Raw genomic sequence first — 27,859 nt, forward strand, 5'->3', positions numbered from 1 at the left:
TTCTTACACTACATCAAATATATGAGACGTCCTTTCCAAAGCTTTTGCAAGATGCCTACGGAGGAAAAAGACACATTCCTTCCCTATCATCCGTGCTTTAATTTCTCACACTTGTTTTGCATGTTTTCCATGCCACTGAGTCTAATGAAATGCATTCCTGCTGCAATGTAAGGGCAAACCTGAAAACAGTGACTGCTGACAGTAACATGCTATTTGCTCGCAGCTTGGCTGTCTTTGAAATGGTAGGATTTACATGTGAAGAGTGTTCAGCAGAATGGCTGGTGTAATATGACTTGTAGTCAACTGTCACAAATTCTGCAGGAGGACTCAATTTCTGAGGACGTGAAAACAGGTTTTCTCAAAGAAGATTTACATCAGAATCTTGTATTAATCCTATTAAATTGTCATTTTTTCCTGAATTACAATTTTGAGGGCTAACTGCACTTGGGGCTTTATTTGAAAGAAATTACTATCGTAATGTTACTTATTGAAGTGTTCTTTTCCTTCCAGTAAAATACATACTTTTAAAATTTTGCAAACAAATCCTGAGTTTATATTGGAGTTCCTTCTACAGAAGAAATGGGTACTCAGAACACTAGCAATCTCACCTAATTTGATTCAGCTTCGTTAAGGATTCTTTCTCTGCTTGTAAAACACTTTATTAGCATGCTCTTCATGCAGATATTCCCCCCTCTTTTTTTTCATGAGTGTAGTGGTAATGGGACCACAGAGTTTCAGTGACTCATTTCACCTGCATTGAATTTTATAAGGGTAAGGTGATGAAAATTCCTGTGTAATCAGACAGTTCTTTAAATAGCATTCTTCTGTGTTCTTTTATTCAAGACTAACTGGATCTTAAAAGGTCTTTCGTATAGTATCTAGACACAGATTCCTTCAGAAAGCCCATTAAACTCTTTGTTACTCTTGACACCTGTCTATTAAGACTGTCTTTATGCAAGGTTACTTCAGAAGAGCTTTGTGTAGGTTTTGCTCCTCTTCAGTTTTCAAGTGCTCTAGTTCCAAGTTGATAAACAGATTGCTGTTCTTCGTAGCAGAGATAATTTCTTTAAGGCTGTTGACTTAAAGTTACATTGATCCCACTTAATTTCATTTTATTTACTATAGGGCTAAGTTGATTCTGTCTTGCATACGTATTGAACCAGTTTTGGGGAGAAGGCACGCAACCAAATGTGACGGTTGTGTTTGTGATGGAGTAGTTGTTAGTTTGATAGTTCTATTTTTTTTTTCTGGATTGGAGGTAGTTGCCAAGAAAAATATTAAAATTGCAAAGTCACCCCAGTGACCATGATAAGCACTTTCCCAGTAGCTTAATTGTGTTATGGAGATGAGAAAACAACAGAAAATTAGCTTATACACATTTTCTGACTGTGTGATTATAATAATGACAATTACCTTTCATCATTAGAGCTCCTTGTGAATAAAAAATGACTTAAACGTAGTGGTTTACTAGTGTTAATTTAAATTAAAATTAATTAAACTAAATATAAATTAACTTTAAATTTGGTATTAATTTAATAGCTAATGTGTTTGTGGTTGGGTGGTACAGGGGTGTAAACATCACGTACTATGCTGATAGGCAAAAATATACTATGCTAATAAGCAAAAATTTGTTAAACCTCTTCAGTAGATGGCTGTTCGGTAAATGCTTATACTTCTTGTTGGAAAGGGGCTTACACTGACTTTAACACCCTAAAGGGCTTTACTTAAAACATAACACAGTATATATGTACGTATTAAATGAAAATTACAAGCAGCCACACTGTGTATTTTTAACACTATAGGTGCTTTTTAGGCTTCTTACGCTGACCACTAGAAGAATATTTACTGTGTTATTTCTGGAAGTGGTCGTTTCGTAATCTCTTCTCTAGGTTTCGTAATCTCTTCTCTAGCAGGCTTGGGCTAGGTGCTTCTCAGGAGCATCTTTAAGTATGAATCTGGCACATTGGATCCCTTAAGAATCTTAGGGTAGAGTTTAGCTGAATACAGATCTACACGGTATAAACAGCTGAGCTAGTCATGCTAGGAGCTGTTCTAATAGAGACGATCTATGAAGGGATGTTTCACTTGATAAATTGGTAGCTCCTTCAAGATGAGATGATCTTCTTCTACCCAGCTTTGAAAACGCTGACAGTACAAAGGAGCCAACAGTGTAGAGCCTTGCCATTAAACCCGTCAGCGTTTGTTTTTCCACAGGGATAGTCACCTTGGTGTCTAGTGAGGTGACATAATCAGCAGATGGTTATGACTTCTCCGAGGCACGTCTAGCTAGAAATGCTTTAGTATGTTAATGCAGCAACTAGAAGTAGTCAATCTTTGCTGTACTTTAGAGATGTAACTTGTTGCTGTAAGGCTGTGCTGCCAGTTTAATGCTTCTGCCCTCTCTTTCTGTACTTTCTGAAGTTGATGTTGACTTTTGTAGTTTGGCCATTAAGGAGCACTTTATGCAGTCTTCTGCTGGCTAGTTATTTAAGTTTAATAACTGTAGGCAGAAATACCTCGCATGTCTTAAGGTTACCTACTGTTGTTTGTTAGTTGATCCGTAAGACTTGTCTAGTGTGGTGTGGTTTGTGACCTTTGTTGTCATGTGGTATATGATCTTCATTGCCTTGAGATGGTAAGCAGAAGTTCCGTTCTTCTGTGGATCATTTTCCTTGAAAAATGGTGCACAGAAGTACAAGAATCCTTTTCCTTGTGGACAGAGAAAACTTATAAATCGGCCGTATTTTTTCAGAATATGTTTAGGAATGAGATGTAGTAAAGAATAGGTGCATGTCTGTCTCTCCTAAACATACATTTATTCACATGTTTGTTTCCGAAATGAAAATCTATATAGGCAAAGAAAAAAAAGTGTTAAATGACCCAGTTTGGTGTTACTTTCTTTAAAGATGGAATTTAATGTTGATAATGATATTTTAAACTTCCCTAAAATGGCATATAATTTTGAAGGGTAGTCCTAGGATTACCAAGTCCTAGCTCTTAAAATTTATAATGAGACTTTAATGAGCCAGCTTTTTGGATGACTTACTAGTGAAGCACATTTACTTACTCATTCTAAGGTATTCTAAAGTATTTAAGTATAAAAGCAAGCTCTTATAATGTATTGAATAATAAGTATTGATTTCATACATTCTTTCATACAATCTTTCATTTCACATACATTCATTTCATACAATCTTTCGGTGAAAGATTTTCAGTTAGTTTCTGATTTATAGAATTTCATTCACAGTACTAAATGTATATTGAATGTATGTGTTTCTTACACCTAGGTCATCACAAACTTGGTGAAAATGTTGAAAGCTAGAGATACAAGGCGAAATTTCTGTCCGCCAAATCACTGGCTCTCAGAGCAAGAAAACATTAAAGCAGATAAGGTAAGTGTATTAATATTCTTTTTCATATAGCCTTACTAGTGCTGAAGTTTAAATGGTAAAGTTCTTGATTCCTAACAATATCAGTGGCATTGAAGTTGCACAGAGTTCATGCGGTTTCAAACACGGACTAATGCTGCATTTGTATGGAATGCAGAAGCCTCAAATCTGGTAAGAAACTTCTACATTAAACCATGTTGTTATTCCATGAAATAGAACCTGCTCTACAGTGCATCATTGTAATTAATCTCCATTTATAACAAAGGAGAATAGAAAATAATGTAGCATTATGATTCATTTTATTTTCCAGTTATTTTAAGCATTTCTCAAAGTAGAAATAGAATAATTATTCTCTAGAGGAAAACATACCTCAAATTTGTCTCCTAAAATAAAATTCAATAGCATTGTTGTACTTAATTCACATAGAAATTACTTTATTTTCCTAAAAGTTTCTGAACAAAATGGCATTGTTTGAGCTTTAAAAATAAGTTTATATGGATGTGAAAGAAAATGCTCGTGTGAATGTGCAAGTACCCGCTTTGAATCATCGAAAACTTGTATCTTAAGATAGTTATACCTCAGGTAAACTTCCATGAAATATTAGATGTCTTAACTGTTAGAAGTTTTGCACAGGAACAGTTAGCAGTAGACTCTTCCGTTTTGTTTTGAAGACAGCTCATTTTCTTGCCTTGTGTTCAAGATTGCCATTTCTCTGTGTGACAATTCTTTGTAGTTCTTAGGCTGAGGAAACAGCAATGCTATTCTGATCCTCGGTTTAAAGTAAAGAGAATTTATTTCACATCTCAAGATGTGAAACTTGGCTTCTGTAGTATCTTAACTATCAGAATTTAAAGTGACATTTCATGGTATTTTTAAAGGATACATGGATGTTATATTAGATTGTCGTTAATTTTACAGCTCAGCTTTAGGCACGTGTATAAGGAGGAAGGATTAGAATTGAAGATAATTAAGGATTCAGATACACTCTTGGATGTGACAATTCATGTATATACTTAATACGTAATTAGATAATGTTTAACTGTAAAATACTGTTACTGTTAGGTTACACAGCTGTATGTGCCATCTGCTAGACATGTGTGGAGAGTCAGAAGAATGGGAAGAATAGGACCATTGCAATCTACTTTGGATGGTAAGATACTGTCAGTCTGATGTTTTCTCTACTAAGTTAAAATAAGCTTGCCTTATGCAAAGAAAACGTACCTCTGATAGAGTTCAGCTGAACATTTTGTGTTCAAGTGTTAATGATAGCCAGAAGCAAAGCAATCTTTCATAATTGTGCTTGTATATATGTTTGTCTTTAGAATATTTATTGTATAACAGCTTTCCTCAAGTTTCCACTGGTTTTTGCTTGCATTTATGAGGTGAAATGATGAGGTGTACAAATGATAGGTAATTAAAAATATATGTATGAATATGTATAAAGGGCAGTTGCATAACATATAAAATGCATAAGGTTGTGTAATAGATAAAATGTTTGTTTTTACTGTAAACTATGAAGAAACTTACTTATTGAGCTATAACAAAAAGGCTGTTGGTACCATAAGTATTAATTGCCGTATATAAGTGTTGCCTCTAATTGGATAAGGCAGAAATTTTTTCCCTTGAATCACTTAAAATCTCTAGACTTCATGGAACTTCTAAAGAGACATGAGAGAATTGGACCTAGTTAACTATCGTGGAAAACAGACTAGTTTAGTTGCACCAGTGTGCTTTCTCATGCGGATGGTCTGTTTCTGCTTTTCAGACCATTGTAACTTCACTATTTTAGAATTTTACCTTGCTACGCTCAGGTAAAATAACCATTAAATCACTAATACTTGTGAAGATTTTAATAAAGAATTAAAAATGGGGCCTTTAAGCAGCAAAATGGCTCATCTATGAGAGTCCATACTGTGCTTCAAGATGATGTCATCTGCCTGAGTATCCCACCTAGATACTGTAGATCATTTACAGAAGACCGTAGCCTTTGAGTGCTGCTGTAGAGCTCTGTAGGATTGTTAACAGCTTTGTCCAAGGCTGAAACCTAGTGACTTCTGTTAATGATAAATTTTGTTCGAATAGCTATAATGGTATGAGTTTACTTTGATTACCCGATAACTAAACTAATACAGTAACAACGGGTTTGTCAAGATTTTTCAGTTCAGTTTCTCTCTTTGGAAATGTCCTATTGTAAACGATTGAAAATCTGAAATCTTAAAAGCAAGTGTTTTAGAAAGAAATGCAGGAAACCTGTCCTTTTTTTACATATTGCCTGGCTTCTATAGGCTTCTATCCTCTATCTCATGCAGACCCTATAACAGTAACATGAGCTTCTTCCATTGACCTACATGCCTCTGAACAGCTCTACTCTTGGCATCCTCCGTCTGCAGCTCCCCAGCGTCAGACCCGTTCCACATTTATTACTCGCAGAGTCTGTCCATGCTATTAGTCTGCTCGTCTCCTTCCCCTCATACATACAGTACCCCGAGCCTCTCCCTCATCTCCCTTCCCATAATTGCATCAGTTCCCTCCATTCCATTATTGGTTTGGGCAATTGGTGGATGAGGAGCACGTATGCTGTGGCCTTGTGTGGAGCTACGTGTGCTAATTTTGCTGGCTGTCAAACACACAAATTGACGTACTGAGCAGAGATGATTAAAAACTGATCTCTCCTTGCTGTTTCTGTAATCTGGTCACTAAAGGAATGTCTGGTCTCCACCCAGTTGCAAACTACTGCAGAAGTGAATATTTTTGAATCCTCTATTCCTCTGTCAAATTAAAAATTCAGCTGGTTAGTTCAGAAGGTGTGCTGGAAGGAAGACGGTGAGAAAAGATGACACCATGTTCATATAAACCTTCTTTGATAAGAAATCAGGCTAAAAAAAGTGGAGCCAACATGAATGTGTGAAAACAAGCAGGTAACAACATGCAAGTGACTTGTGTGAGCCCTCTTGACTCCATCTGGGTTAAAGCCAATTAGCGTGAAAGTACTGCTGAATCACATCTGGCCATGTTTATTTGTGCTTTTTCATTTACTTAAATGGCAGACTCGTGAGTTCTAAATGCCCTCTGTTGATGGCTCCATCCCATATTTCTTTTTAAAGAAAGAGGCTGTGATGGAGAAATGCAGATAAAATTGACTAATTGACTGGAATAATTGAACTGTCAGAGTCATGTAGTAGTTTACCTTTGCTGTACATGCGCTTTTTATTTAAAATGCTTTTAACCCTTAGCTTAATAGGCAGAATACATTGACTTTAATTAAAAATGTTTACTAAGTAAACTCAGGGTAATCACAGATAAGCATTTTATCAGAGATTCCAAAGGCTTGCAATGTTGGAACCTGCCCCAAATGAATATACATCAAGTATAGTGGTGTGTTTGGGTCATGTCATGTTAAATTGGTGCTTAAAATATCCCTACTTAAAGTGCTTTGAGAATTTAAAAAAAAAAAAGAAAAGAAAAGAAAACAAGCAGAATAAAACAACAAACAAAAACCCCAACAGAACATACAATTAATGAATGCTGAAGTGCCCAGTAGCAGAAGGGCAGCAAGAAGCTGGGCACCACAGGTATAGGAGCCAAAGGAAAAACTGAAACTGTGAGTATAACCTTTACGAATGAGTAGTAACATGAAGCAGTTACCTCAGTTTCGTAATATTGTCTGTAAATAGTCTAGGCTCTGAGAGCTTTTTTTTTTTAATTTTAAAAGAGGTGGTTACTAAAGATGAAAATGAAACAAGCTAGAGTTATCTCCCCCTGTCCCCCCGTAGCACTGAAGTTAGGTAGACTTCAATCACAATGTCTAGTTGGTAAGCAATACCTTTTTTTTTTGGCTGCAATTAATTAATTCACAGTCACATGTGCTCAGCAGCTGAGGTTATTCCTCTGAGGTTAGAGCAGGATTGTCACCTCTGCTGTGCATCACCCTAAGATGTACAGGTGTATAAGGAGGTTCAGAGTACCTGCGTGGTGGCATGGGAACTGCATGCGATTGTGTTCCTTTGTAGCTGGGACTTCTTGAATTCTTTTCTGATCTTTTCTTCTTGAGCAAATTATAGAATTTCTTGATGTTCTCTTCAGTATTTCAGTAGTCACTAGGATTTAATGTTATTACTGTAGCCCTACTGTTAGGAGAGAAAACCTATTGAAATAAATGCTGTTTTTCTGTTGGTTCCATTAGATTTGGTTCAATTCTTAGTTTTTATGCCTAAAAGGGTTTGATTGAAAGTAGATGCTGTAGTTGAAAGCGCTGTACTTTTAAACTTTTTTGATCATTGAGATGGGAATATTACGTATTCCTGTGATGAAAATCATAATTACTTACAACTTCTTAATTATCTTCTGTGATGTATTTTTTCTTAATTGAAAAATTAAAATGTCAGTAATAAGAAAGTAACTTTTTTCTTCTTGAAGAAACGTAAAAATGCAGGAGTACTTATTTTTAAACACATCTTGTTTTCAGTGTGTCTAGACTGCTTATTTCAGGTTGCCAGTAGAAACTAACATTTAAAGAAAGGTAAGGCTTTGTGTTACCGTTTAGTAAATAAACTATTTTAATGTCTCTATTTTTATGCAAAATAAGTTGAGTCACTTGATTTACAAAAAAATGTTTAAAATGTTGTTTCCAAAATTTTTAAAATTATTATTTCTATTTTAAGTGGGTTTGGAACCAGCACCTCTTTCTGTATCTGAAGAACGACAACTTGCAATTCTGACAGAGCTACCTTTTGTAGTTCCTTTTGAAGAAAGAGTAAAGGTACCTCATTTCTAATTTAATGTGCTGTTGTTTTTTTATTATTTTATTTTATTTTATTTTTTCCCCAATAAGTGTAAAAAAAAAAAAGCACTTAGCTAAGTAGAAACTGGATCGTTTCCCTACAGAAGGGTATGACAGGCCATAGTGTTTTCCTCCATTGTTTGTATGGTGACTGAATATGTGAAGTTAGATTACTTCTCTGTTTTTTACTACTTATATTTCCCTTTATAAAAATTGCATTAAAATTAGCAAGACAAATTCCAAGGTAGGAGAGCAGTACTGTATTTATTATAAACTTCAGTCCCGACTGTTCTACGTGATTGCACCCTCTTGTGGTAAGCAGAGCTCTAACTAGTTCATCTGTAGTAAACAGATGGCAAGGTCAAGACTGGAGACTTTTGTGTAGTGGGTGGATTTACCTCAGAATGAGGTGATGGATGTCCATTTTAGGAAAATAATGCCTGGAGATTAAGTTTTTGTGTTCATAGCTGACTAGCTCAACTTAAGGGGGCATGTAGTTTAAAACTTGCGAGATTCACGTACTGTATGTACTTGGTTTTGGATATTTTCTAGGTTTTGAATATGTAATTGCTAGTTCTATCAGCTGTTTGAATTTGCATTATATATTTTTAACACCTTTAGTTGTTACCTATAGCATTTTTGAACTGTTTTTGTTGTTAAAAGTATTACTTAAACACTACTCAGTGAACTGTCTTGGAAACATTAAATTACAAGACACCATCAAGGGAATGAAGAACAGTTCCGTAGGGAAAGTACATCAGTATCTGTCAAAAAGACAATGGTAGGTTTGACAGAAAAGGACTTTTTTTCAGGTTACTATGAAACAGTTATTCCAACAAAAATGTTAACACCATATGGCAACACTGCACAAGGATTACAGCGAAACAGTTGGAAGTGATCTGCAGCAGGGGCCTGTATGTCAACTGACCACAACCTCTGGACATCTTAAAGCCGTGTTAAGATGCACATATTTTAAATTGTTGGAATTCATAAAACCTGTTTTGCTTTATCACGAAAATTGAAACTTGGCTTTTTATTTTGAAGGTTAACATCCTTTTAATCATAAAAACTGGATGACAGTTTGCAGAGAAGAACAAAGCTGCAGACTGAGCTTTTATATTTCTGGTCTAGGTCAAAGACGAGATCATCTTAAACTGCTTTTTGGAACAAGCGTAGTTCTTCGTGTGTAGTAGTGGGAGACAACACGGTTTTGGAGTCTCCCGCTGCTCTTAAAAACAACTTGCAGTAAGGGAAGGAGAGAGTTCCCCTCTCTCCAGTCATCATCAGTTCTAACAGGCCTGGTGGTGCAGCTCAATGCTGTTTCAGTGTCAGTTGCTCCATGTGACCTTTCATTTTTTAACTTGTGGGATTTTTACTTCAAATTACCAGATATTAGATACTCTCAAAGGCAATTACTTGGTCCAGTGTCATGGTAGGCTCTCCACCCTATTCACCCCAGGTGATGTTTTTCCCTTTGGCCTTACAGCCAGTTGGTGTGCAGCTCTCGGTTTGATCCTTACCTGTGTAAAGTGATGAATACAGTCTACATCAAATATCTCGATTCTTTGTGGGAAGCAATAACTAGAATTTTATCACGGGTTACACCACTTAAGGGATATACCACTAGGGATTTGCCTCCAACTGGACTTCATGCCACTGACTATAACCCTTTAGGTGCAGTTGTTCAGATAGTTTTCAGTGTACTTCACTTTCAGTTTCCATAACCCATACTGTTGTCAGCTTGAAAATGATGATGTCATGGTGTGTACTTCAGTCAGCATTGCTTACTTTCCCGTCTGTTACTCTTAAGGCATTGCAAATGCTTCAGTTTTGCATTGGGGTTCTTACTTCCAGGACTTGCATGTGCATGAGCACTGGATCATTTAGGAGTCCAGGCTCTGTCAAGACAAATTTTGCTCTGAGATCTCCCAGACACTTTCCGTCTAGTATTATGTAGCAATAGTTAATAAACCATATCCAACCATGCTTCAGGAAAGAGAATGGTGGTGAGCATATTTTCATGCCTTGTTTGTAAAAGGACTGTGTCTGTGGTTATGTGTCCTGATGTGATACAACTAGAAAAAAATATGTCAAGATCTCTGGAGGTACTCCAGTCCACCTCCCTCCTCAGACAGGAGTAACTTCAAAGTTGGATTAGGATGCTCAGAATCAAAGATTGTGATTTCATAGTCTGTGTAACCTTTTCTGGTGCTTAACCACTCTCATTCTGATTTTATTTTTTCCTTTACATCTGTTCAGCGTTTCTCTTCTTGCAGTTTATGGCTGTTTTCTCTTGGCTTTTTGCTGCACACCTTAGGGAAGTCTGGCATTGTCTACACTAATCCTTCTGGTTGGAGTCGCTCTCCTACTAGGAGAGCATCTTTTCCACTAGCTACAGTTGTCCATGTAAATAATAGATTGAAGGCTCTATGCTAGCTTTGTCTGCTGTTGTCAGATTTTCCTCTTGCATGATTTGTGTGTATGTATAGAAACGTCTGTGGAGAATCTTTATACTTTCTTAACTAGGAAGATTCTTATGTTATTAGGAAATTACATCTCTTAGAAAATATACTAAAGTATTTATTGAATATGGGAAAGATGCAAGAGAGGACGTAGTAAACAGACACTCACTGTAATGGGGGCGTGTTGAACATTATTTGTTCGTTAGAGGGGAAAAAAGCCATGCTACATCTTCGTATAGAAACACAGTTATAGTTACTCTTCAGGTGAGCTCTTAAGAGGTTACCGTTGCGAAGACTTGCAAAGGGGCAATGTGAAATTCAATTTGTACTTCAGCTGGCATTATTTTTCTTTAGTTGGTGTGATGCTCAGGCAGTGGTACCTGCTATATTATTTTATACTGATACCTGTCCTACCACTGGGAATGTTCCTGAGCAATACAAAATGAACAATTGCTGGCTAGTAATGAGAATTGCCTCTTTGTGTTCAAAATACTCTTGTGACTTTTTCCGTTTGTTTTTGAGTACTTTGCATTTCAGAACTCTGAAAGTTAGGGAGAGGAAACTGGAATGACACAATGTCTGTAGATGGGCCTCTTTATGTAGAAAGAATTAAGAATGGTATCCTAGAACAAAAGAGTTTTTGCATGTCTGTCCCTTCTCCTTCCCTCCAGTGGGACGTGGCTCTGTGTTATGCTTCTGGAGCTCAATGACAGAGCGTACAAATCACTTTAAAGTGAGTGACCAAAAGCAACTCAAAGGACACTAATAGTAGTCAATAACCGTGTTTTATTGATTATTTACATCTGTACAGTGACTTGATTTCTCTCTTCACTCTTTTTTAACAGATTTTTCAAAGACTGATCTATGCCGACAAACAAGAGGTTCAAGGAGATGGGCCATTTTTGGATGGAATTAATGTCACTATCAGGAGAAATTATATTTATGAAGATGCTTATGATAAACTTTCTCCTGAAAATGGTAGGTTCACAATGAAGTTATCATAACTTTTAACACATTTAATCATTCTCACCATATATTAACATCCAATGAAAGTTAGCGAATATGTAAGAAGCATGTCAGCTCTGAGGTATGGAAGTCCTTATGAAGTTGAAACAAATAAAAAAAGAAACACCTCCTTGTAAAGTATGTAAAGTAATTCTAATACACATTCTTTTTGACTTTTGCAGTCCTCTTATCTTTAATAAAGACACCTTTCTTTAGTTCAAGCCTACTTCTGCAGGGCTTTTCTTCACATTCACTTATCTTCAGCTGTAAATTGTATATTCATCTATATAGTTAATTAGGTATTACCTGCTTTTTTAGTGTCAGCAAAATGTCTAGGCTGCACAGGATTTGCTAGGTACACTGTGGCTGATAAGGATTATGCAGCCCATTTAGTCGCAGTAGTATGTAGCGGTATATATTCTACCACGTTGATTTAAATCATACCTTGGTGTGAATTTGTGTGAGAATTGTTGCACTGGAAGCCAAAATTCCAATGTATATTGAGCCTTCCAAAATAAAGTTGTTGTTAATTATATGGTATTTTTGCATGTGAAAAGATTATTTGTCGAATACTTGAGGTTTACTGTCTGAATCTCACCTGCTGTGCCACATAAGTTCTCTCCTCAAGAACTGCATAGTTTAGAGAGGAGGAAGAAGAGGAATTGGTATTCTGGGTTGTAAAAAATTGTGTTTTTTCTTAATTTCTTTTACTGCTGTAGCGTTCAAGAGACTAAGAAACTATTTCTAAATAGAATTTTATATTTAAATACCTCCAGTTTAAAACTGTAACTACACAGAAGAGATTTTCTTAAACTAATTTATCAAAGATTTAAATTAAATTTAAATTGAATTCTTCTGTTTTTGGAAAATTTTCAAGGCTAATCAAGAAGATGGCACTGGATAATCATCTGGAAATTACATGTGCGATTGACTGTTCAGTCTCTTTATTGGTTCTGAAAAGTTTCATCATAATGACTTTAGGATGATTCAATAAATGGTCTCTTCAAAACAGAGAGATTAATTGTAATTAGAAACAGAAGAAATCGAGTCTGCTTTGCTATGTTGTCCCACACCATCCCCTCATCCACCTAGTAAGTGTATAAAAATACAATTCAGAAGCTGCAGTCTAAGGTTTTGAGTGGTACAATGTCTAGTAACAGGCAAGCCAAGCTATTGTTTTGTAAGAAGATAGCTTTAAATGAGAAACATGTTTTCTATGAAGTAGTCATCATATTTAATGTGGTCTTACTAAACTATGAAAGCAGTTTTAGAATGCATGTTTCCTCAACTTAATCTGCATTCAGACAGCCTAGATGCTTGGATGTTTTTCATGGTCACAGGTAGTACAGGTGAGGGAGAATAGTCAAAATTCTGGAAGGTCAGACAGCCCTCAAGAGACTGAAAAAAAAGAGAGGAAAAAAAATTACTTATAGAAACCTCATGAAGTTTAGGAAAGACAAAACCAGAATCCAGTACCTGGGATGTATTTTGACTGTTTACAGGTACAGAGAAGCCATAGTGTTAGCTTGCCACTAAAGTCTGAAGATCTGTGTTAGTGCACGTGTGCGTGATGCACCGTGTATATGTGCACATGTGTATGTATGCACATGCATATTTATGTATAGTGTTCTCTAGTGCTGTGCTGCTGTGGCCCTAGTGCTGTTTAGTATCAATCAAGACTTAATTAGAAGGTTAGGCTTCTTTTAAAAAGCTGGCATTCTGGGACTATAGTTTTTTCAAATAATATTAGTTCTGGAATAGGTCAGGCACCATGTGGGAGACAGAAAAGAAATTCTTGAAAATTGCAAGGGATACAATTTTAAGACTATATAGACTGAGTTGATTAATGTGGATCTGGGTGATTGAACACACAATAGATGAGGTTCTAGAATTGATTAGGAGGGAGCACAGGACATTGTTTGAAGAGGCATCCAGTTTGTCTGTTGGCACTGAGAAGAGAGCTGTTTAAAGTTTGTTCCTCTATAATACTTTAACTGAGATCATGAAGAAAACTATTTTTCGATAGCAGAAATACACTGGTCTGTTTCTTGTGGGTTTGTATTCTTGTTTGGTTGTCATATGCTTAATAATGTGCAAGCACTTTTTTTCCTTTCTTCCTTTTTTTTTTTTTTCTTTCCTATACTGGAATTTTCAGAATATTCCATAATAGTCTCTAGTGGAGCACAGATAACAGTTCAGTTGCATTGTGGCTGTATGGGTTATAAAACTAAAATCTGTTTTTCTGAGATTGCACTAACTTGGGGGGGGTCTTTCTCTAGCTTGTCACCTGTTCTGGTATGTGAATTTGTTTTAGGGCTAATTTTCTTGGTGTAAATCTGGCCCTCAGTACATGGAGGAGCAGACAACTGATTTCCTTCATCACGCTCCAAAAAGCACAACATATAAATGTATAAAACCCTTAATATAAGAGAGTTTTAACATCAGTGGGTAATCTCATAGGTCTCCAGGTAGGGAATGCCTGTTTGCTTGACACACTCTCTTGCCAGTGGTCATATTCTGTTGTCTTGCTGTGAATGATGAGAGTCCAGACCTTTTGCAATACCTATAACTAAAAATGGCTATCCTGTATTTCCAGCCAGCAGAATTTGTGCAGCAGAGCATTTCACTTGTGCAAAGAACTAATAGGTAATTAAAAAAACAAAACAAAACAAAACAAAAAAAACAACAGTTCAGTTTGTAACCTGTGGAAAGACTGGAAAATTCCTGGTAGATCCAGAGGCATTCACTAATGGGAGAGTGCAAGCAAGGACACTAGATGGTTCTGGGGAGATGCTGTTGCTACAGGGTGCTGCAGATTTTCGTGGACGTGAGCTGTCCATCCAGAGTGTGTGCATTTGTTGCACATGGAGTCAAGCAGCAGGAGGTTTTATTGTTCCTCGTTTATTATTGGTTGCTTTGGCAGCAAGCAAGTGTAGACAATGGAAGGTTTAAGATAAAAGCTGTGTATTTGGTTAGATCTTTGGAAGCCTTCAGTGAATTGGGAAAAAAAAAAAAAAAAAGGCCTGTTTTCCTAGGTTTGCATAAAATTCAAGGACTGAACGTTGCTTGCTCTGGGACTTAAATGAGAATAATTCTGAGAGAGTTTTCAGTGACTTAGGAGAAAAAAAATACAAAACATTCAGAACACATCTTTTGCCTGTCTTGCTGACACCTCCCCATCCTCAAATAGCTGTTCATGTTTTCAGCAGAGAAATGATAGATGGCAGCTGGAGTTTAAGATGAGATTTTCATAAGATAAGTGAGTTGAGCTAACATCGTGGTGCTGGCTAAGGACCATGAGCTCCCCAGCCTTGCCCTTGGTGCTGACCTTTCTCCTTCCAGGGGCAAGCAGTTATTTCAGAGAGCAGGCAGGATAGTAATCGGAAGAAAGGGCTGAATGCTGAACCAGTGAGCTGAAATGGCTCATTTCAGGGATAAGATGAGTAGACTGGTGGAAGGGAAGAGCAATGGCGGTGGGTAAAAGGAGTGTGGGAGCACTTCAGCTGATGGTAACGGTGAGAACTGGTCTTAGCTCATGACTCTCCTTCCTTTGTGTACAGGGAAGGTAGAAAAGGGCATTCAAAGGAATGTGAACAATGGATATCACCCATGGATTGCAGGGTGTATCTTTGTGATACAAGCAGATGTGTACAGCACACAGTCAACAAATGCATTAAAAATGCTGTCTTTTAAGGTCCTCTCTAGGATGGTTGCTAACATTACAGCTTCGAGAATCTCTCTCAAGTAGCAGTCTTCTGTGAAATGAGCAGAACACTTATCTCCAGAACATGTCAATCTTTACCACACCTTTCTCCTCAGTGGAATTAGATTACATAGCATGGAGTCCAAACTAGCAAAAAATATTTATCTGAATTTCAAAGAGAATTATTTAAGGTGTTGCTTAACAGTCGGCCCCTTTAAGAGAACGCAGTGCTTACCGATGGTTCCTTCAGACAGGAGAAGGGTGAACCTTGCATTCATAATGTTTCATAAATAGAATTTTCAAATAAATCTTGGGCTTATTAATTTATTTTGTAAGATTTTTTTCTTCACCCACTAGTGTCTTTCCAGTCGTATCCTATGAGGTCTCTTACAACAGGACCCTTTGTGCAAAATGAGCTTTACATACTGAATATCCTAAAATTCAAGCCAGTAATAGATTTTTCCAACAGTGCTATTGACTAGTTGAGTTTTTTTATATACAATTAGTGTAGGTATGTTTGAATCCATAGTTACGTATGCTTTTATCCAAGTTAAATTCAAGTAGACAGTTATATTTGAGTCTCTCTTTCTCCTTCCTCTGCAGAACCTGACCTAAAAAAGCGCATTCGTGTTCACTTGCTTAATGCACATGGTCTTGATGAAGCTGGTATTGATGGTGGTGGAATTTTCAGAGAATTTTTGAATGAACTACTTAAATCGGGATTTAACCCCAACCAGGGATTTTTTAAAACCACCAATGAGGGACTTCTTTACCCCAACCCTGCTGCACAGATGCTTGTTGGAGACTCTTACGCCCGACATTACTACTTTCTTGGAAGAATGCTTGGAAAGGTAAAAAAGTGTTGTATAATATAAAGCTATCATAGTACTGAAATTATTCAGTAGATATTCTTAGATGGGGGTAGATGGCAAACATAGTGATTTTTCTAGACCTGAGGAGAAATAACCATCTGATACTGGATCTGAATTATTTCTAGATCTTACCCAAACTTCTCATTCATTTCAATAAGTTTGGAGTACAGAGGAATTGACATACCCTAACTACCATTTGAGGGAAGTGTGTGTATGTCTGTCTCTGTGTTTATCCTCTTGCTTAAAGTTAAGTTCCTCGAAGCCTATGGAACTGCTCTGTTTATGGTGTTCTTAATATGGGACTTTCAGGAGTTTGACTAGAGTTAGATTTTCGTAATTTGCAATCTCTGAAATTGTTTACCGAACCAAGCAGTTTCTTGTTGCGTGAGGTACAGTTCTTGCAGCACTTAAAATTTGCTATGAGCATTTACAATATTTATGAGCCACTTAAAAATTGTTCTACTAATTTTGCTCGTTTTTTCATACATTTTGCATTTTTCTTAAATTTTAGTGCTTACTGTTTTGCTGTTGTGGACATTCTAATTCAAGAGGGAGCTATTAGTAATTGATTTTTTTTTTTTAATAAACCATTAAACATTTATTACATTCTTTTTTTTTTTGTTTACGGTCAGATTTAGTATTAAGGATATTTCTTCTCAAGTCCTTGAAACCATTTTTTAAACCTAATAATTATGAAGCAAAGTTGGAATACAAATTCCATTTCAGAAAATAAGTATTGATTGCTATTCAACTGTCTAAAATGGGACATATTTAAAACATAAAAGTCTTATTTAGCTGCATGAAGTATTCTGGAACATAACATTTTGTTGACTTGCTGAGAGATTTAACATACAGTCGGATGTCCTTATTTTAAACTAGCTGGAAGCAGTTTAAGAGGATGTTGACAAATCTGAGTTGCTGAGACAGATCACTGTTTTTTATGGCTGCCAGATTGAGATTGAACTGCCACTTTGTAGGCAAATTCTTTGTTAATGCATCCTGTTGCAACAGCCGGTCTTGTAAAATAATGAAAATTTCAAATCGGTCATTTCAGCAAATTTACCTTTGAAGAGTGTTCTGCTCTTAATGGAAAATAAACTCAGTACTAACATAATAGAAGTTTGTGATGATGATCGATTTTACATACTCAAGATTTCACTTTCTATATTTACAGATTTTTGGAGTAGGGGAGTGACTGCTGCTGTGGTATGCTAGAGAAGTTGCATCACTCCAAAAACGTTTGGGGTTTATTTAGGAACAGCGGAGGGCTGAGTTCTAGTTCTGAGTCTTCAGTTTCCTCTGCCAAAACAATAGTTTCATTCTGTAATTGATTTTCAAATGTTAGCATCAAGACAGAAGTTGCAAAATGCATTTTATCTCCTTTAGAGTGCTTCAAGTACAGTTTTGGGTTTGTCGTTTTACAATCAGAGGATCTATTATTTAACATTTTGAAGGCAGAAATTGTTTTTGTATTTGCAGAATGTTTATATAAGGTAAGAACTGACGGCGTTATTTAATAATTACCCTTGCCCAGGTGCACAGACACCTTTTTAGTTGTGTATGTAGAAGCTTGATGAATTAAACAGAAAGATAAGGCACGACCATACGATTCAAAACCTGTCAGTATGGTGGTCTCGGTTAAGTTTTTGAATAGTCAATCACCCGTTTTCAAAAATGTGTCCATTTTGTGCTTTGCACAGGGTTATTTGAGAGCAATAGTAGGTTATAAAAGCCCCTTTGTAAACAAACTAGATAAAATGCAAAGGAAGCAATCAGGCATCCACAGCAATTTCTTATTTGTGGAAAACAGTGCGTAAAGAGTGCTGCCACCAAAAACTCAAGAAGTTTCAATGTTACCAGAAAACAAATACATTAAAATACAATGATTTCTCTGTCTCTTGGTAACCACTTCATACTAATACTCAAGTGCATTTAACTTTCAGTACGATAGACTAGACTTCAGTACGATTACCATTCAGCTTTTCTTCTCATCGGGAAGTTTCTAACAGCTTGGCATCTTGTACGTGAGTTGACCAGTTAAGATGTAGAAACATCAGAATATTTAAAAATTGTGCGTATGAAAATTGTGCATCTAAAAATCAATTTATCCCGTGACGAATTACTAACTGCTTAGGTTGTATTTTTGTAGTTAGTGAAGAAATGGAACTGAATACTATACAAAGTGCCTGGCTGTCCATGCAACTTTTACTGATCACTGAATGAGCAAAAGGTCTTGTAAAAGTAATGCCACGTGATCGTGTAATCACCTATGTTGTCAGAAGCTATTCTTAAAAAATCGAAAGAAATGAGTTTGCTCAAACAACAGCTACTCAAACACTTGCAAAGTTTACACTTCTCAACTTTGAATGACTTTGCTCTGTAATGTAAATATTATTTTAACATCGGTGCCTTCTAAGCAATTTCCTATTTCTTAAATGTAAAAGCTCAGCTTACCACGCACACCTCATGTAGCAGTCCTCCACCACCGGAGGGGTTCGAAACTTTAGTTTCCCTTGCTGAAAGGACAGAAGTGACTTTATGAACCCTAAGAGGTGACATGGGCAGTCAGGGATGTTCAGACAGAGGTGTTCTAGGCCCGAATTCTGCTTGTCCTTTCTGGAAAGTGAGGACTTGTCCCATGTAGAGTCCCAGGGGTGTGGATGGGACATCACAATTTCTTTTGTTTGCACAGTAGGTAGCACTGGGCTGTGGTCAGCACCTGGTCTGGCTCGCTGCCTTTCCACAGGCAGTAGTTATGTCAGCACCAAAAACCTTTCCTCGTGCAGACTTTGCCGCTGCAGCTCTGGCAGCGCAGTGGACTTGGCTCACTGGAAGGCTAAAGTTTTGTTGGCAGACAGAAGGGAAGCTTGGAAACAACACCTGAGAATCTGAAGTAAGGATTTTCTCCTGGCTGATTTTTGAATATCTGCTGCAAATCCAGAAAGAGGGAAGCACTGGTCAACCATTTCAATAGAAACAGTGATCAGTAAAAATCAGTAACACAGTGGCAGATGTAGAATTACGGTCTGAACTTCAGCGTGTTCAGACCTAAGCTCAGCCTTGTATACAGTATTGTCTTTCTCCTGTACCAGCTTACGTTTTACATCATAAGAATTATCTGTGTTTTGTGATGTATTAGCATTACATATGAATAGCATTACATAAGAATATGTCAGGAAGTCCGTAGAAAGATTAGAATGATAACTTTCATGATTTCTTCTTCCTTTTGGACATAATGGATGCAAGAACCATCAGGTTTATGGTTTCCAAGGAATGTCTTCGCACTTTTAATAAGGCAACTCTTTCTGACAGTAGAGATTTGTCTAATACACTCAACGCCACTGGTTACGAGAATCCAGCTCTCTCGGGTTCTCTTGTTCCAGCATGTTGAAGAGCACTAGCGAGTCATGTGTTCATGTTGCTGAAGAATATATGCTCTACCTTTGAAATAGAATATTAAATCTCTTTTCCAAAGCAATACAACCTGTAGTCCTTGAAAGACACTGGACTTCTGAAAAGGTTTAGAACTGTTCTGTCAAAAGTTAGCTTTTGCCTTAAATGTTTGGGAAGGTAGTATAGAGAACAAAGTGTGGTGGTAGGTGGTTGTTGTTGTTTTGAACACAGTCCTTACTTTGTGGAACCAAATAAAGAACTGTGATAGTACAGGAAGCATGAGGGACTAAAAAAATCAATGTTTTTAAGTTTTAGCACCTTATATAGAAGGCCAGTAAGTTGTGTGGCCTGATGGATATTATATTGATGAATGGTAAAGTTGTTTAGTTTTGACTTTTTGTAGCTTGTTATACTGATTTAAGATACTATGGACTGTTCTGTGCACATACCTATGTGTTGTTATAAACACATAATTGAAAATGCTATAAAATGTATCTTGGTAAAATTAATTACTTAAAACCTTAGGGTAAAATCAGTTCAAACAAATTATTTAACGGTGGAACCTGCATGTGGAATGTTAATCATTTATTAGATTATTTTTCTATATCTTGGAGTGTGTGCTGGGATTACAGTTCTCAACTTCGAATAGAGCTGTGATAGATTAATTCATTTGTTGTGCAAAATATTCTTCCTGGCTAGAATGTACAATTTGAAGATTACCAGTGTCTACAGTATCCATTTTGCAGAAAAACTAAAGTAGTTCTTAATCATCCTGAGCCCTTGTCTGAAATAGATTGAATCAATGGGAGCCTTTTCACTGCCAGATCTAGATCAGATCCTAAACTCTTAAATCTATGTACAGAATTGAAACCTTCAAGCAAATGTTTCCGATAACATACTTGTGTCCTTTTTGAACTAAAAGTAAGTAGAGAAACAAAAGCAAGAAAACTACAGTGAGAAGAACTGGGTTTCAGATATTTAAATACTTGGTAGGATACTGCATCAGGTATTGCACTGTTACTCTTCCTCTGTTTCTCTCACTGTTGAAGGTGTTTTGTTTGTTTTTGTTTGCTTGTTCTTTTTTTTTTCTTCTGATTTTTAGTATACCCCTTCCCTTTTGCGTATTGTCCATTTAATTGCTTTGGCTTTCCTTAAATCAGTACACTCTAATTGATTTGTGCTGCAGCCACAATTTATACTACTGGAACCTAGGAAGGTAGGTATGGAATTAGTGATAATGATATGAAGAAGGAAGCAATTTGTACAAACTTCTTGTTTGATTCATTTCAGTCACCCTCCAAATGATTTTGTAGACTCAGCGTTTTGCTTAAAAGCAAGCTAGCTGATCATTAGTCTCCAAAAATCCTGAATCATCTGAAATGGTCAAAACAGGAATTTACCATGAAAAGCTGCATGCTCTTTTAAGTCTGCATTTATAGTGCAGAAATAAAATTGCGAGAGTAAAATTGATACATTATGGAAGTTTTTTTTCCTTACAAATGTACATTTAAGCTATTCTGTTTTCTGCACAGTTGTCAGCCTGACAATTCCTTTGTGTACTTGTTAATTTAACATAACAATTATCTTTTGATTACAGATAGCTATGTTAGTACGAACCTTGTAAATATATGTCTAGCACTAAAAGACTACTGAAATGCAGTATTTAACTCTAAATCTTCAGGAAGGAAAAGTGTGTATTGATTGATTGTGATATTTATTGGGTCATAATGTATTTAAATTTTCTTTAATGCATATGTTAGTGATTGTTTACTGTGATAAAGTGCATAGAGGTCTCTGCAAGGAGTTCTGCATGGAAAGAATTACCTCATGTCAGTGGTCACTCCTCAATTAAAAGTTCCATTAGCAGATGATTCCTGCTTCTGGTTTGTGTACTGATTGCATTTTATTGCCTCTAAATCAGGTTCCTAGACAGGGAATAAATAAACAGTTAGAGTGTGTGGTAATGGTATCCTGATCTTTCTTCACAGTTGTGAACACCTGTGTCCATTTAAATCAATTAAGTTTGGAATACTTACTGAAATTCTGTATTGTATTTGAGCTTTCTTTGAAAATGATTAGTTCCGCTGCTGTTACAGTACAGATTTATCCTAGAGGCATGTCCAGAGGTTAGTTGCATAGTAGTAAGTGTTTCAGAAGATTAGAACTTAAATATGGAGGAGTTGGCTTCCTCTTATATTCAATTATTAGTAAATTGTGTTTAAAATTGAGATACACAAATATATTGAGCATTTCCTGGAACTTCAGTAGTGTGTGATAACTGTCAGTTACCCACCGCATCCCCAGGTACCTATAACCGTAACCCTTCCTTCTCATACCCCTCAGAAACTCCCAAATGATATTGATGGTAGTTGATACCATGTACATGGTATAAGTTACAGAGGTAACTGTTCCTCTAAAAACAGGCTGATGAAATGATGGTTTTGTGCAAGCGTTTCTGAAGCACCCTGTTTTGGGTGCTTGATACTTTTAAATGCATATATTGGAGCATACTTGATATGCTCCAGTAGTGTTTCTGGAAATGTATCCCTACTTTTTTATGATAATGTGTCCATGAGTTTGCTGTCTGCTTATCACATGGCTGTAATCAATTTTGAATATTTACACTGACTGCAGCAAATTTGACAGGCTGACCTCGCATCTCACTCTTTGTTACCCCAAATCTCAGGAGCTGCTATGAACTTGTACTTACCCAACTTCAGATTCCCAGTGAGTGAGAAACTGAAAGTAATACCAATTTATATGTGGCTTTAGTTGTTTCTGAAAAAATGTTTTAAAAGGTGAGGGCACTAGCACTGCTGCAAGAGATGTGAACAGAGCTCTCTCAGAAGCCTAACTATATGCCTCTAGCTGTAGCATTTTGGTCTCCTACCTTTTCAAAAACAGAAAAGGCATCCTGTATTTAAATAAAAAATGCAATATGTGTTTTCAGAGACATATAGGGAAGATACTGTACCAGACTATCCATTGCTAATAGGATACAAATGGTTCAGTTGTAGAGCTCAGAGAACAGAGAAAGTGACTTAAAGCTACCGTGTAGTAGCCATACTGCTCTGTGACATGCATTTGATATAATTAATTTTATTTCCCACATTGCTATTAGGAACAATACCAATTGGATTTTGCTCAATTTAAAGCACATTATCCATAAGAAATTATTTTATCTTGAAACTACTATATGCTAGATTTGAAAGTGCTTCTAAACTACAGGTATATGTTAATTTTCATGTAACATATTTTTAGTTTTATCTTTCTCATTAGGGTGGAAAAGGCCTTGGTGGCCTCAAAGGGTTTGTGAGCAAGGTGAAATATATCTAGAATATAAATAATGTGGTAGAAGGAAGTTCTAATGGTTTTGCTATTTTTCTATCATTTTTATTAATGGTTCTGTATAGCTTTGAAGATCTATTGCACTCAGTAAGTGCTAAGTATTATTTAATAGTAACTGTTTAAAATGACTGAAACAGAAGAGGTTACGGTCTTGGGGGCTGATTAGGGAAATAACTGAATTTAAGCCCAGTCATTTACTGCCTCAGCATGTTACCCCTATATCTTTCTAACGGTATGACTTTAGCGTTGTTTAGGTTTTAATATACGGTTCTGAGCTGTGAAAGATTAATGGAAGGTAGGAACAATGACTGATTAGTTTTCTTAAGAAAGAATTTAGTTGAAATAATAAATGAGAGAACTATAGATCTGAAAGTGTAAGTAAAGGCAATAAAGCTGCTTCTCACTTGGGAAGATTTAGTTGGTTCATCTATGAAGTTGTTTATACAATAAGAACATTATTAAGCATCTTGTAATGCTTGTGTAACCTCTGCTATATAATGCTAATTTGTCTTTACATTTGTCTGAAATGTCTAGTTGAAATTTGTCCACTTCTAAAACAAGAGGCAAATTCTTTTCCTTCTGAAGAGCCATTTCTTAAACCTTTGAGGCATACCTGAACAGTACCTCGTGACCATGTAGCGCTTAGATAATAACTGTGGGAGCTGCCACCGTCCCAGTCAGATGTTATTTCTTTTATGTTGAAAACAAGGCGAAGTCCTACTTGCCCCCAGGACTGCACGTTTCATTTTTCTTCCTGTCTTACCAGGTACTGCGTGCAGCTGTCCTTCCAGCTGAGATCTTTCTTCTATAACGTAAAGCTGCTAACAGCACGCCTGTGTTTTGAAAGCTGCTTGCCTTAACCATCCTTGTTCCCCCTACACCACAGATGGTTAATGAACGCATTCAGAGTATGTTTAGGTATCTGCACATAGTATTTTTCAGTTTAGACTACCAAATCGTGATCTGTGTTGCTGCACGGCGTCAAGGGTTTTGTAGCTGGCCCATGGGCCCATGTTGCAATCAATTTTAATTGAACGAGGCACTATTTAGACGCTTTATTGTAACTAGCTAATGTTATTTTAAAAAGAAACAACAGCCTTCAGAATGTGTGGTTTCTTTATGAAGTCAAAACTTACTGACCACAGTAGGCTTCGTTATTTTGTCTGTTTTTTAATCTGGTGTGTTCTACGGGACTTCACACACAGAGGGGAAGGAAAGCGTGTGTAGTTTCTTTAACTAAAAACAACTTCTTCCATGTAACCAGGAAAAACCTTCTGTAAACTATTTAGTTAAAAAAAAAATCAGTGACTAGTGAGGCATCTTGAGAAAACAGGGAAGATGTGGGGTGAAAAGTATTAGAAAATAATTGTTACTAAAAATCAGGTAGGTCTTTTTTGTTTTGTTTCAGAGGCTTTTAAGTTATTTTAATGGTTATCTAGAGATGTCATAACTTTGCCTAAAGAGCGCCTGTAGCCTACATGAATACAAATGAGTGCTGGGAAATCCAGGTTGGCCCTTTCAGCAGACGCAGCCTTTTAGCAGCAGGGAGTGTGTCACCTAGGAGCACTGCGTTGCTTGTGTAATTGCTTTTAATGCGGACATAGAATCATATAGTGTGTTGTGGGTTGGCTGGGACCTTAAAGCCCATCCAGTGCCACCCCCTGCCATGGGCAGGGACCCCTCCCAGCAGCCCAGGCTGCCCCCAGCCCCATCCAGCCTGGCCTTGGGCACTGCCAGGGATGGGGCAGCCACAGCTCCTCTGGGCAGCCTGGACCAGGGCCTCACCTCCCTCAGTAAAGAATTTCTTCCTAATATCTAGTTCAAACCTACCCTCTTTTAGTTTAAAGTCATTCCCCCTTGTCCTGTCACCACACTCCCTGACAGAGTCCTTCCCCAGCTCTCCTATAGCTGCCTTTGGTATTGGAAGGCCGCTGTGAGGTCTCCCTGGAGCCTTCTCTTCTCCAGGCTGAACAACCCCAACTCCCTCAGCCTGTCTTCATATGAGAGATGCTCCAGCCCTTTGATCATCCTCGTGGCCTCCTCTGGACCCACTCCACCAGGTCCCTGTCCTTCTGGTGCTGGGGGCCTCAGCGCTGAGCGCAGGCTCCAGGTGGGGTCTCACAGGAGCAGAGCAGAGGGAGACAATCCCCTCCCTCGCCCTGATCGCCCTGATAGCTGCGCTTCTTTTGATGCGGTCCAGAATACATCCTTGTCTCTGCTTCTTAACCACAAGCTCCCATGTGCAAGTTCGACCTTTATGAAAGTGGAATGCGAACATTCCAAGCCCTTAGAAACAAAATCTGCTGTCATATTTGACCACCAGTTGTTCACTTCATGACTTCTTGTCTGAATTTTTCCCTTTATGTAAGTCAGCTGCAGTTTATAGGATGGCAAGATAGAGAAGGTCAAAAAAAGAGCTAGTTAGATAGGAAAGCTGGGGACACAAACTCAGAATCCGTCATAGAATGGCACTGGTCCCATAGGTGATGACCATAAGAGTTAAAGGAAACCTGTCCAGGGGGTGAGAGCACTTGAAATTTGCTGAAGGATCAGCTTAAAAATATATATTGGTTAAACTTGCTGGCTTTGATCTCTTAAAGCAGTGTGTGAACAGGAGCTTAGAGTCAAACCAAGTCACCTCCCTTCTCGAGTAAGCCAGTTTCTTCCATCAGCTGTGTTGTTTGTTGGCTGCTGGGGGAAAAAAGGACTGCTTCTGTGGAGAGAGAAGTACTGGGTAAGTACTTCATACTGGAGCTAAGTCAGCCCGACAGCTGCCTACCTCTGTAAGAGGGGGTCATGCTTCCGTGCCTGCTATTCACTCTGGGCTCTTGCTTCTGGGATGGTGATGTTGCAGAAGGGCCAGTTCAGAGAGCTAAATGGGTTGGAAACACAAAATCGGGTAACTTAGAGCTCCCCAGGACAGGTCACTAAAGGAAAAGTGGGAAGGGATCAGTATCCCCTTAGGGGCATTGGGCTAGCTGCAGTGAAAAATATACCTGGCAAGATGGAGTCCGTATGCAACTGGCTGCCCTACGGTTGTGCTGCCATCAAAACAAATACTCTGCTGTTCTGATCCAGTTCCACCCATTGCTGTGAGCTGAATCTAGTTCTGATTTGACAGGAAGCAGTGCCCACTTGCAAAAAAGACCAGGAAAGGTGCAATCAAGCTGATTTGTTCCATCCCAGTGGCAGGAATGTGTGGAATCGCATCTTGTGGCAGCAGCAAGTAGGTAGATCAGTTCATGCTGACTGGGAAGCTAGTTTCAGACTGACGGATAATGTTGCAGTTCATTCAGTCACTCAGTTGTACAGGGCATGTCTCAGCATCTCTGCACAGTGCTGGAGCTGTGATGGTGTAAGTTACCTCTTTGGGGAGAGGAAAAAAAGAGTTTATCATAGCTTTATTTTCCACAGTTTTAGTGTTTTTTTTAAATTAAACTTTATTAGATTAGCCTGACTTTTATAGTAATTAAAACACTGCTCTTTGTCCTGTTTCCAAAAATCATTTGTTTCCAATATTGCACTCGCTTAGCTAAGAGGAGTGGTAGTAATTAAAGATATTTTCAAGTTGCACAATTTAGTTTATTTAAAAATGCTTTATATAGTTTTTAGATTAAGTTATAAATGTTCTCTTTGGAACTACCTGAAGATTAATAGTGATGCATTTGAAAAGCATTATTTTTTTATTGATTCTTAATGTAGTAAATTACTGAAGTTATTTGGCAGCAAACAGAAATAGCCAGTGATGTTGTTCGCATTTATTTTCCTGATAGCGTCACAATTTGCATTAATTGCATTGCAGCTGCACTCACTTATATTAAAAAGCTTCTACTATAATTAATCCTTTTTATTTCAAATCATTTTGGCACAATTTCTAGCAATAAACACTCATAAAAGACAGACACTTGAAAAATAACATACAGGTTTCTTCAATATACCTATTGCTGTTTTTTCCTGACAAGGGATTATTGATAGGCTTCTAGGATCAAGTGTTGCAAGTGGCTAAGACTTAAGACCAGTTTGAAAAATGCTAAGTGGATTATTTTGCATAAAAAATAGACAGGTTTTGAATTTGTGTAATTAACCTGTGTTTAGAAAATACCTTGATTTATGTCTACATTTGTATTTCAGTTGCATACATTATGGAAATTTAATTTATAATCCATTTAGCTGATGCGATCATAGTTTTTAGTGCTATCATTTATTAGTCCTTGTATATTAAATGCTCTAAAGGCTTAAACCTGCCTTGTGTAAAAAATTACACCTCTGCATTTACATTTTATGAGTCATAGATGGAATTCCATTTTAAATTCGGGTAGCTTTGATATATTTAAGGAATTACAATAGCTTCATTGTTACTAATGCAGGAACAGCAAACACTGACCTTATACATTGCAAATTAATGATTTATCCCTCTAGTTTGCTTTTAAAGTCAACTATACAAATGAGGATTTCGACTTCTACACCTTGAATAAATCATATAGCTCTAAATATAATGCACCCTTTGGCTTTGAACTCGTTATTCTCAATTCTTTCTGCAAGGTCTAACTCACCTCCTAGAAATGTTCTTTCAGAAGTTTAAGGAATTGTGTATATTTTTCTTGAAGCCTTTGTTGGAATATCATTGAGTGATTACAGCTACGTTTATTCTTTTTTTTTTTCTTTTTTGGTCATTGTGTTGCACTTTTTCTTTGAGTTTGCAGCAGATTATGGAGGAATTAAGTAATGCCAAAACAGCTCATAAAGAGAACAAACAGCAACATTATGTTGATGATGCTTTTTGTGATTAGCCTGGCAGTTATATTAATGATATTGTGAAGATTTGATTGTCGTTGTCAGAGGTGCTGATACAGCAAACAGATTGGACAATAGCAAAGGCTGTGAGTAGACAGCATATTTCAGGGATT

At 37.1% G+C, this 27,859-nt stretch overlaps 1 protein-coding gene across 1 annotated transcript in view; it reads left to right on the forward strand.

Moving 5' to 3' along the window:
- The window catches only part of UBE3C (ubiquitin protein ligase E3C), a gene marked incomplete at its 5' end in the record, with an annotated part of 68,272 nt that overhangs the window by 20,360 nt on the left and 20,053 nt on the right, over positions 1-27,859 (forward strand). The window contains 5 exon segments of the mRNA XM_040550255.1: positions 3,288-3,392; positions 4,452-4,539; positions 8,051-8,148; positions 11,477-11,609; positions 15,943-16,190. Coding sequence (XP_040406189.1) covers positions 3,288-3,392; positions 4,452-4,539; positions 8,051-8,148; positions 11,477-11,609; positions 15,943-16,190 — 672 coding nt within the window.

The sequence above is a fragment of the Cygnus olor genome, chromosome 2 (assembly GCF_009769625.2).
Source record: "Cygnus olor isolate bCygOlo1 chromosome 2, bCygOlo1.pri.v2, whole genome shotgun sequence".
Classification (NCBI taxonomy): domain Eukaryota; kingdom Metazoa; phylum Chordata; class Aves; order Anseriformes; family Anatidae; genus Cygnus; species Cygnus olor.